At 42.8% G+C, this 12,263-nt stretch overlaps 1 protein-coding gene across 1 annotated transcript in view; it reads left to right on the top strand.

Moving 5' to 3' along the window:
* The window catches only part of FKTN (fukutin), a 37,412-nt gene extending 28,050 nt beyond the window's left edge, over window positions 1-9,362 (top strand). Inside the window, exons 9-10 of the mRNA XM_069765830.1 lie at window positions 765-892; window positions 8,113-9,362. Of these exons, the coding sequence (XP_069621931.1) occupies window positions 765-892; window positions 8,113-8,326 (342 nt within the window). The 3' untranslated portion in view covers window positions 8,327-9,362. The remainder of the gene's footprint in view (window positions 1-764; window positions 893-8,112) is intronic.
* Window positions 9,363-12,263: the final 2,901 nt, after the last annotated feature.

Below are 12,263 nucleotides of genomic sequence, written 5' to 3'. Positions count from 1 at the left end.
CTGGTCAGAATTGATAACATTGGCTTGGTGAGGAAGGTGAAAACAGACTGCGGCTGAAAAAATTGCAGCACCTTCCCTTTTAAAACACTGAATTTAAAGACATCACATGTTAAGCTGTGTGCTGTTTCACTGAAGGTTTTATCACCTGGTGATTAACATTGCTGTGACTACTTGTCATGGGCTTGCGAGTCTGACTCTGCCCCCTCTGTGATATGCAGCTCACTGTCTATAGACATTGTATATAGAGAGTGTGGGCGGTGTTGGTTTTCTCAGCTCTTTTGCATTGCTAACTCTAGAAACTCTGTATTAGAACTGCTGCATCCAGTAAACTCAGTGATACGTCGTTGGATTGAGGGTCTCTTTCTCTACATCTCTCAGATGAGGTAGCAAACACCTGCTGACAGACTCCCCTCTAAGGGAATATATTAAATATCAGAAAGCTTGCAGGTCTGATATCAAATTTATCAAATTGATTAAATTCGGATAATAAAATAATGTCACACATTGAAACAGATTATGCTAAGAATTTTCATAAACTTTTAGTTCAGATGTTCAATAATATCAATCAGTAAACAGATTATATATCAAAGATATGGGACAATAGGCGTAAAACGCAATGTATGTCACCTAAATATATTGTATAAACACAGAATTTCCATCAGAGGCTCAAAAAAGGAAAAGTTTCCAATAATTGATTAGTATTCTAACAAAATTTAAACCCACATCAGAAATAATGATCTTGTCTGATGTGCTTTCATTTTTAGGTAGAAGATAGCTTGGAGCTCTCTTTTCTTGGGAGAGATGATGTGAAACTTGACATTTTTTTCTTCTATGAAGAACAGGACTATATGTGGAATGGAGGCACACAGGCCAAAAGTGGCAAGAAATTTAAGTATGAACTTTTCTATTTTATAGCTATGGTATGACTGATGACCTATATTATATTGTCTAAAGTAGAAGCTTTTTAACTATAATGTTTGTCTATAATTTCTTAACTGTTGTGATTTTCCCATATTATTGTCCTTGGGGTCAAAACAATGAAAATCAATGTCTCGCTTCAAAAAGGTCATGTTTTAAAGCATTACATTGGGGCTCTTGTATATTTTTTAGATGAGCAAATAAAGTGACGTTTGACACTAAGCATAGACTTATCTGAGCTGGGTTAGGGAATTTATGAGAAGTGAAGAATATAATTTAGATTTCTGACTTATTTTTCATAAAATATGAGTCGCTTTATAAATGACTTCTCATCTGATTTAGTATTACCGTATTTTTTGGACTATAAGATGCACCGGACCATAAGACGCATCCCAAATTTTCAGAAGGAAAATGGGGAAAAAAATGAATGCGTCAAATGGGGGTCCGTCTTACAGTCCTGAATTCAGCTTACCGGGGGGGATCGACAGCGCTGGTGGAGCGGAGTCACAGGGGGTGTTTGGTGGTCCGGTGATGATATGACCCAGGCTGGTGTGCAGGTTTGGCGGTGCAGGGGCTACGGCGACATTTTATGAAAGCCTGGAGCCCTCGCACATCCCTTGCTGCGATGCGGTGGTCTCCGGGAAATCCCATCCCAGTCTGGTGCTGCAGGTTCGGCGATGCTCAGTGGTGCGGGGGCTATGGCAACATTTTGTGAAAGCTGTTGTGAATTCTGTGGCTGAATTCACTCCTGTGGTCACAAGTGGTACTGCAGCTTCTGAGCTTCCTCCCTCAGGTGTTCTGGTGAGCTCATTAACTGCTTCATTACTTAACTCCGCCTGATGCTGCTATCCTTGCTCCTTGTCAATGTTTCAGTGTTGGATCTGAGCTTCTCCTGATTGTTCCTGTGACCTGCTGCTCTGTATAGCTAAGTGCCTTTTGCTTTTTTTTTGTTGCTTTTTTTCTGTCCAGCTTGTCTTTTGTTTTGCTGGAAGCTCTGAGACGCAAAGGGTGTACCGCCGTGCCGTTAGTTCGGCACGGTGGGTTTTTTTTGCCCCCTTTGCGTGGTTTTGCTTTAGGGTTTTTTGTAGACTGCAAAGTTCGCTTTACTGTCCTCGCTCTGTCCTAGAATATCGGGCCCCACTTTGCTGAATCTATTTCATCCCTACGTTTTGTCTTTTCATCTTACTCACAGTCATTATATGTGGGGGGCTGCCTTTTCCTTTGGGGAATTTCTCTGGGGCAAGTCAGGCCTATTTTTCTATCTTCAGGCTAGCTAGTTTCTTAGGCTGTGCCGAGTTGCCTAGGTAGTTGTTAGGCGCAATCCACAGCCGCTTTTAGTTGTGTTTAGGATAGGATCAGGTGTGCAGTCTACAGAGTTTCCACGTCTCAGAGCTCGTTCTTGTATTTTTGGGTATTTGTCAGATCACTGTGTGCGCTCTGATCGCTAAGCACACTGTGTTTCTGGATTGCCTTCATAACACCTGTCATTAGCAAACATAACAGTACAAGGAGCCTATCTAATGATTCTCAATAGAGGGAAAGAAAAAGTTCTGACATCATTTTTTTTTTTTTTTTTTCTGCTCTGTGTTCACTTTTTTTTTCCCCTAGACATTTGGGTGATTCTGGACACAGGTGTGGACATGGATATTCAGGGTCTGTGCTCTTCAATGGATAATCTCGTTATAAATGTACAAAAAATTCAAGATACTATTGATCAGAAATCTATGTTAGAACCAAGAATTCCTATTCCTGATTTGTTTTTTGGAGATAGAACTAAGTTTCTAAGTTTCAAAAATAATTGTAAGCTATTTCTGGCCTTGAAACCTCATTCTTCTGGTAATCCTATTCAACAGGTTTTGATTATTATTTCTTTTTTGCGCGGCGACCCTCAAGACTGGGCATTTTCTCTTGCGCCAGGAGACCCTGCATTGAGTAGTGTCGATGCGTTTTTCCTGGCGCTCGGATTGCTGTACGATGAGCCTAATTCAGTGGATCAGGCTGAGAAAAATTTGCTGGCTTTGTGCCAGGGTCAGGATGATATAGAAGTATATTGTCAGAAATTTAGGAAATGGTCAGTACTCACTCAGTGGAATGAATCTGCGCTGGCAGCTTTGTTCAGAAAGGGTCTCTCTGAGGCTCTTAAGGATGTCATGGTGGGATTTCCTATGCCTGCTGGTTTGAATGAGTCTTTGTCTTTGGCCATTCAGATCGGTCGACACTTGCGCGAGCGTAAATCTGTGCACCATTTGGCGGTACTGCCTGAGGTTAAACCTGAGCCTATGCAGTGCGATAGGACTATGACTAGAGTTGAACGGCAGGAATACAGACGTCTGAATGGTCTGTGTTTCTACTGTGGTGATTCCACTCATGCTATTTCTGATTGTCCTAAGCGCACTAAGCGGTCCGCTAGGTCTGCCGTCATTGGTACTGTACAGTCCAAATTCCTTCTGTCCATTACCTTGATATGCTCTTTGTCGTCGTTTTCTGTCATGGCGTTTGTGAATTCGGGCGCTGCCCTGAATCTGATGGATTTGGATTATGCTAAACGTTGTGGGTTTTTCTTGGAGCCTTTGCGGTGTCCTATTCCATTGAGAGGAATTGATGCTACACCTTTGGCCAAGAATAAACCTCAATACTGGGCCCAGCTGACCATGTGCATGGCTCCTGCACATCAGGAAGTTATTCGCTTTCTGGTGTTGCATAATCTGCATGATGTGGTCGTGTTGGGGTTGCCATGGCTACAAACCCATAATCCAGTATTGGATTGGAATTCCATGTCGGTATCCAGCTGGGGTTGTCAGGGGGTACATGGTGATGTTCCATTTTTGTCGATTTCGTCATCCACCCCTTCTGAGATCCCAGAGTTCTTGTCTGATTATCAGGATGTATTTGAAGAGCCCAAGTCCGATGCTCTACCTCCGCATAGGGATTGTGATTGTGCTATCAATTTGATTCCTGGTAGTAAATTCCCTAAAGGTCGATTATTTAATTTATCCGTGCCCGAACACGCCGCTATGCGCAGTTATGTGAAGGAATCCCTGGAGAAGGGACATATTCGCCCATCGTCATCACCACTGGGAGCAGGGTTCTTCTTTGTAGCCAAGAAGGATGGTTCGCTGAGACCGTGTATTGATTACCGCCTTCTTAATAAGATCACTGTTAAATTTCAGTATCCCTTGCCATTGTTATCTGACTTGTTTGCTCGGATTAAGGGGGCTAGTTGGTTCACTAAGATAGATCTTCGTGGTGCGTATAATCTGGTGAGAATCAGGCAAGGAGATGAATGGAAAACTGCATTCAATACGCCCGAGGGTCATTTTGAGTATCTAGTGATGCCGTTCGGACTTGCCAATGCTCCATCTGTGTTTCAGTCTTTTATGCATGACATCTTCCGTGAGTATCTGGATAAATTCCTGATTGTTTACTTGGATGACATTTTGATCTTCTCAGATGATTGGGACTCTCATGTGAAGCAGGTCAGAATGGTTTTTCAGGTCCTGCGTGCTAACTCTTTGTTTGTGAAGGGATCAAAGTGTCTCTTCGGTGTGCAGAAAGTTTCATTTTTAGGGTTCATCTTTACCCCTTCTACTATCGAGATGGATCCAGTTAAGGTCCAAGCCATCCAGGATTGGATTCAGCCGACATCTCTGAAAAGTCTGCAAAAGTTCCTGGGCTTTGCTAATTTTTATCGTCGCTTCATCTGTAATTTTTCTAGCATTGCCAAACCATTGACCGATTTGACCAAGAAGGGTGCTGATTTGGTTAATTGGTCTTCTGCTGCTGTGGAAGCTTTTCAGGAGTTGAAGCGTCGTTTTTGTTCTGCCCCTGTGTTGTGTCAACCAGATGTTTCTCTTCCGTTCCAGGTCGAGGTTGATGCTTCTGAGATTGGAGCAGGGGCGGTTTTGTCACAGAGAGGTTCTGATTGCTCAGTGATGAAACCATGTGCTTTCTTTTCCAGGAAGTTTTCGCCCGCTGAGCGTAATTATGATGTGGGCAATCGAGAGTTGCTGGCCATGAAGTGGGCATTCGAGGAGTGGCGTCATTGGCTTGAAGGAGCTAAGCATCGCGTGGTGGTATTGACTGATCATAAGCACTTGACTTATCTCGAGTCTGCCAAGCGCTTGAATCCTAGACAGGCCCGTTGGTCGTTATTTTTTGCCCGCTTCGACTTTGTGATTTCGTACCTTCCGGGCTCTAAAAATGTGAAGGCGGATGCTCTGTCTAGGAGTTTTGTGCCCGACTCTCCGGGTTTATCTGAGCCAGCGGGTATCCTCAAGGAAGGAGTCATTGTGTCTGCCATCTCCCCTGATTTGCGGCGGGTGCTGCAAAAATTTCAGGCGAATAAACCTGATCGTTGTCCAGCAGAGAAACTGTTCGTCCCTGATAGGTGGACTAATAAACTTATCTCTGAACTTCATTGTTCGGTGTTGGCTGGTCATCCTGGAATCTTTGGTACCAGAGAGTTAGTGGCTAGATCCTTCTGGTGGCCATCTCTGTCACGGGATGTACGTACTTTTGTGCAGTCCTGTGGGATTTGTGCTAGGGCTAAGCCCTGCTGTTCTCGTGCCAGTGGGTTGCTTTTGCCCTTGCCGGTCCCAAAGAGGCCTTGGACACATATTTCGATGGATTTCATTTCTGACCTTCCCGTTTCTCAAAAGATGTCAGTCATTTGGGTGGTCTGTGATCGCTTTTCTAAAATGGTCCATCTGGTGCCCTTGGCTAAATTGCCTTCCTCCTCTGATTTGGTACCTTTGTTCTTTCAGCATGTGGTTCGGTTGCATGGCATTCCTGAGAATATTGTTTCTGACAGAGGTTCCCAGTTTGTTTCAAGGTTTTGGCGAGCCTTTTGTGGTAGGATGGGCATTGACCTATCCTTTTCCTCGGCTTTCCATCCTCAGACTAATGGCCAGACCGAACGAATCAATCAGACCTTGGAAACATATCTGAGATGTTTTGTTTCTGCAGACCAGGATGATTGGGTGTCCTTTTTGCCGTTGGCTGAGTTCGCCCTTAATAATCGGGCCAGCTCGGCTACCTTGGTTTCTCCATTTTTTTGCAATTCTGGGTTCCATCCTCGTTTCTCTTCAGGACAGGTTGAGTCTTCGGACTGTCCTGGTGTGGATTCTGTGGTGGATAGGTTGCAGCAGATCTGGACTCAGGTAGTGGACAATTTGATCTTGTCCCAGGAGAAAGCTCAACTTTTCGCTAATCGCAGACGCCGTGTGGGTCCCCGACTTCGTGTTGGGGATCTGGTTTGGTTATCTTCTCGTCATATTCCTATGAAGGTTTCCTCTCCTAAATTTAAACCTCGTTTTATTGGTCCGTATAGGATTTCTGAGGTTCTCAATCCTGTGTCTTTTCGTTTGACCCTCCCAGACTCCTTTTCCATACATAATGTATTCCATAGGTCGTTGTTGCGGAGATACGTGGCACCTATGGTTCCATCTGTTGAGCCTCCTGCCCCGGTTTTGGTGGAGGGGGAATTGGAGTATATTGTGGAGAAGATTTTGGATTCTCGTGTTTCTAGACGGATACTCCAGTATCTGGTTAAATGGAAGGGTTATGCTCAGGAAGATAATTCCTGGGTTTTTGCCTCTGATGTTCATGCTTCCGATCTTGTTCGTGCCTTTCATGCGGCTCATCCTGGTCGGCCTGGGGGCTCTGGTGAGGGTTCGGTGACCCCTCCTCAAGGGAGGGGTACTGTTGTGAATTCTGTGGCTGAATTCACTCCTGTGGTCACAAGTGGTACTGCAGCTTCTGAGCTTCCTCCCTCAGGTGTTCTGGTGAGCTCGTTAACTGCTTCATTACTTAACTCCGCCTGATGCTGCTATCCTTGCTCCTTGTCAATGTTTCAGTGTTGGATCTGAGCTTCTCCTGATTGTTCCTGTGACCTGCTGCTCTGTATAGCTAAGTGCCTTTTGCTTTTTTTTTGTTGCTTTTTTTCTGTCCAGCTTGTCTTTTGTTTTGCTGGAAGCTCTGAGACGCAAACTGTGTACCGCCGTGCCGTTAGTTCGGCACGGTGGGTTTTTTTTGCCCCCTTTGCGTGGTTTTGCTTTAGGGTTTTTTGTAGACTGCAAAGTTCGCTTTACTGTCCTCGCTCTGTCCTAGAATATCGGGCCCCACTTTGCTGAATCTATTTCATCCCTACGTTTTGTCTTTTCATCTTACTCACAGTCATTATATGTGGGGGGCTGCCTTTTCCTTTGGGGAATTTCTCTGGGGCAAGTCAGGCCTATTTTTCTATCTTCAGGCTAGCTAGTTTCTTAGGCTGTGCCGAGTTGCCTAGGTAGTTGTTAGGCGCAATCCACAGCCGCTTTTAGTTGTGTTTAGGATAGGATCAGGTGTGCAGTCTACAGAGTTTCCACGTCTCAGAGCTCGTTCTTGTATTTTTGGGTATTTGTCAGATCACTGTGTGCGCTCTGATCGCTAAGCACACTGTGTTTCTGGATTGCCTTCATAACACCTGTCATTAGCAAACATAACAGAAAGCCCGAAGCCCTCGCACTTCCATTGCCTTGATGCTGTGGCCTCTGGGAAAATGGCTGCCAGAGGAGATGCATGCGCAGATTGAGATCTCGGCAATGAGCCCTCACATAGCCCCCTGTATATGGTATAAGACCCCATACAGCCCCTACATACAGTATGAGACCCCACACAGCACTCTGCATACAGTATGAGCCCTCACATAGCACCTCTACATACAGTTTGAGCCTCCACATAGCCTCTCCATAGTGTTAGCCCTCACATAGCCCCCTATATACAGTATAAGACCCCACACAGCCCCCTATATACAGTATGAGTGCCACATAGCCCCTCTATACATAGGAGTCCTCATATAGTCTCCTATATACAGTTTGAGCCCCCACATAGCCTCTCTATATACAGTGTGAGCCCCCACATAGCCCCATATATACAGGCACACATCACATAGACATATAAAAGCACACAAAAAAACCCCCAAAACAACAACATTCACCTTCCTCACGTTTCCATGGTGCTCTGCTCCGGTACACTTATATATAGCTTATATATATATAATTATATATAATTTTATGTAGCAAAATTTTTGTCAATGTTGCTTACTAATTTTTCTACATTAGGAATTGCTTTAGCTCAGTGATTTTTTTTAAAATTATTATGACAGTATTTAAATGGCTGCTATATTTTATTCTAATACTTATTCCTTTTTTTCAGATACCTATTTCCGAAATTTACGCTTTGTTGGACAGAATTTTTGGAGCTTAAGGTCCAAGTGCCATGTGAAACTGTAGCTTATATAGAAGCAAATTATGGCAAGAACTGGGACGTGCCTGTTAAAGTCTGGGACTGGAAAAACTCCCCTTCCAATGTTCTGCCCAATGGATTGTGGCCTGTTGATGAGTGGGATGAAGCTATTCAATTATTTTAATCAAAATGCGAAAAGGAAAAACTTGGATTTGCACTGAAAAAGTATTTTATTAAACTAGAGAACTTCAATGGAGGGGGTCACTTGAAGGACATGGAATGACTGTCATCATACAATTGGTACGGAAAGTATTCAGAATTCTTAAAATTTTTCACTCTTTGTTTCATTGCAGCCATTTGGTAAATTCAAAAAAGTTCATTTTTTTCTCATTAATGTACACTCTGCACCCCATCTTGACTGAAAAAAAACAGAAATTTAGACATTTTTGCAAATTAAAAAAAAAAGAAAAATTGAAATATCACATTGTCATGTGTTCAGACCCTTTGCTCAGTATTGAGTAGAAGCACCCTTTTGATGCAACAAGTATTTCACACCTGGATTTGGAGATACTCTGCCAATTTTCCTTGCAGATCCTCTCCAGTTCCGTCAGGTTAGATGGTGAACCTTGGTAGACAGCCATTTTCAGGTCTCTCCAGAGATGCTCAATTGGGTTTAGGTCAGGGCTCCTTCTGGGCAAGTCAAGAATGGTCATAGAGTTGTTCTGAAGCCACAGTTATTTTAGCTGTGTGCTTAGGGTTATTGTCTTGTTGGAAGGTGAATCTTCGGCCAAGTCTGAGCACTCTGGAAGAGGTTTTCTTCCTGGATATCTCTGTACTTGGCCGCATTCATTCTTCTTTACCTCTCTCACCAAGGCTCTTCTCCCATGATTGCTCAGTTTGGCTTGACGGCCAGGTCTAGGTAGACTTCTGGTGGTCCCAAACTTCTTCCATTTAAGGATTATGGAGGCCACTGTGCTCTTAGGAACCTTGAGTACTGCAGAAATTCTGTTGTAACCTTGGCCGGATCTATGCCTTGCCACAATTCTGTCTCTGAGCTCCTTGTCCAATTCATTTGATCTGATGATTCTCATTTGGTCTGACATGCACTTTGAGCTGTGAGGTCTTATATATTTCAAAAACCTGACCTGCACATCCAAACATAGACTGAGTGTGAACAAGTGCTGAACCCAGAGTCGCCAACTCGTATATAGTTAAGTAAAAAGGGGCAGCACACTGCAGCGCCAAAACATGCAAACTTGAAAACACGAAATTTGAACTGCATTACTGCACTAGAAATATGAAAAATGAGAGCTTTTAGCGCATAAAAATGGCCATATTTATGTGTACCTCGTAGCCACTTTACGGCATCTCTCTTATACGAGGTCCTACGCTTGACCTACCTCGCTGAGAATAAACGTCTCCATCTGAATGGGTACATGTGAAACCTCTTCTTGGACTCAAATTCTCACTCTCTGTGGAGGGGTATTAGACCTACTATAATTAAAACACCTGTGGCTAGGAGGCGGGAGTGCACGATCAGAAGGCTAGAGAATACATTTCAAAAACCTGACCTGCACATCCAAACATAGACTGAGTGTGAACAGGTGCTGAACCCAGAGTCGCCAACTCGTATATAGTTAAGTAAAAAGGGCAGCACACTGCAGCGCCAAAACATGCAAACTTGAAAACACGAAATTTGAACTGCATTACTGCACTAGAAATATGAAAAATGAGAGCTTTTAGCGCATAAAAATGGCCATATTTATGTGTACCTCGTAGCCACTTTACGGCACTCAGTCTATGTTTGGATGTGCAGGTCAGGTTTTTGAAATGTATTCTCTAGCCTTCTGATCGTGCACTCCCGCCTCCTAGCCACAGGTGTTTTAATTATAGTAGGTCCAATACCCCTCCACAGAGAGTGAGAATTTGAGTCCAAGAAGAGGTTTCACATGTAGCCATTCAGATGGAGACGTTTATTCTCAGCGAGGTAGGTCAAGCGTAGGACCTCGTATAAGAGAGATGCCGTAAAGTGGCTACGAGGTACACATAAATATGGCCATTTTTATGCGCTAAAAGCTCTCATTTTTCATATTTCTAGTGCAGTAATGCAGTTCAAATTTCGTGTTTTCAAGTTTGCATGTTTTGGCGCTGCAGTGTGCTGCCCTTTTTACTTAACTATATACGAGTTGGCGACTCTGGGTTCAGCACCTGTTCACACTCCGTCTATGTTTGGATGTGCAGGTCAGGTTTTTGAAATGTATTCTCTAGCCTTCTGATCGTGCACTCCCGCCTCCTAGCCACAGGTGTTTTAATTATAGTAGGTCTAATACCCCTCCACAGAGAGTGAGAATTTGAGTCCAAGAAGAGGTTTCACATGTAGCCATTCAGATGGAGACGTTTATTCTCAGCGAGGTAGGTCAAGCGTAGGACCTCGTATAAGAGAGATGCCGTAAAGTGGCTACGAGGTACACATAAATATGGCCATTTTTATGCGCTAAAAGCTCTCATTTTTCATATTTCTAGTGCAGTAATGCAGTTCAAATTTCGTGTTTTCAAGTTTGCATGTTTTGGCGCTGCAGTGTGCTGCCCTTTTTACTTAACTATATACGAGTTGGCGACTCTGGGTTCAGCACCTGTTCACACTCAGTCTATGTTTGGATGTGCAGGTCAGGTTTTTGAAATGTATTCTCTAGCCTTCTGATCGTGCACTCCCGCCTCCTAGCCACAGGTGTTTTAATTATAGTAGGTCTAATACCCCTCCACAGAGAGTGAGAATTTGAGTCCAAGAAGAGGTTTCACATGTACCCATTCAGATGGAGACGTTTATTCTCAGCGAGGTAGGTCAAGCGTAGGACCTCGTATAAGAGAGATGCCGTAAAGTGGCTACGAGGTACACATAAATATGGCCATTTTTATGCGCTAAAAGCTCTCATTTTTCATATTTCTAGTGCAGTAATGCAGTTCAAATTTCGTGTTTTCAAGTTTGCATGTTTTGGCGCTGCAGTGTGCTGCCCTTTTTACTTAACTATTTACTTAGTGAGGTCTTATATAGACAGATGTGTGCCTTTCCAAATCAAGTCCTATCAGTTTAATTAAACACAGCTGCACTCCAATGAAGGAGTAGAACAATCTCAAGGAGGATCACAAGGAAATGAACAGCATGTGACTTAAATATGAGTGTCTGAGCAAAGGGTCTGAATACTTATGGCCATGTGATATTTCAGTTTTTCTTTTTTATTAAATTTGCAAAAATTACTCCATTTCTGTTTTTTTTTTTTTCAGTCAAGTGTGAAGAGTGAACATTAACCCCTTCATGACCCAGCCTATTTTGACCTTAATGACCTGGCCATTTTTTGCAATTCTGACCAGTGTCCCTTTATGAGGTAATAACTCAGGAACGCTTCAACGGATCCTAGTTATTCTGAGACTGTTTTTGTGACATATTGAGCTTCAGGTTAGTGGTAAATTTAGTTTGATAATTTTTGTGTTTATTTGTGAAAAAAAAAACGGAAATTTGGCGAAAATTTTGAAAATGTCGCAATTTTCAAATTTTGAATTTTTATTCTGTTAAACCAGAGAGTGATGTGACACAAAATAGTTAATAAATACCATTATCCACATGTCTACTGTACATCAGCACATTTTGGAAACCATTTTTTTTTTTTTGCTAGGAAGTTATAAGGGTTAAAATTTGAACAGCGATTTCTCATTTTTACAACAAAATTTACAAAACCATTTTTTTTAGGGACCACCTCCCATTTGAAGTCAGTTTGAGGGGTCTATATGGCTGAAAATACCCAAAAGTGACACCATTCTAAAAACTGCACCCCTCAAGGTGCTCAATACCACATTCAAGAAGTTTATTAACCCTTCAGGTGTTTCACAGCAGCAGAAACAACATGGAAGGAAAAAATTAACATTTAACTTTTTAGTCACAAAAATGAACTTTTAGCAACAATTTTTTTATTTTCCCAAGGGTAAAAGGATAAACTGGACCCCGAAAGTTGTTGTACAATTTGTTCTGAATACTCAGATACCCCATATGTGGGGGGGAAATCACTGTTTGGGCGCACAACAGTGCTCGGAAGGGAAGGAGCGCCATTTGACTTTTTGAATGAAAA

Source organism: Ranitomeya imitator, chromosome 1, assembly GCF_032444005.1.
Source record: "Ranitomeya imitator isolate aRanImi1 chromosome 1, aRanImi1.pri, whole genome shotgun sequence".
In the NCBI taxonomy this organism is placed as follows: Eukaryota; Metazoa; Chordata; class Amphibia; order Anura; family Dendrobatidae; genus Ranitomeya; species Ranitomeya imitator.
This window is presented reverse-complemented; position numbering and strand designations above follow the sequence as displayed.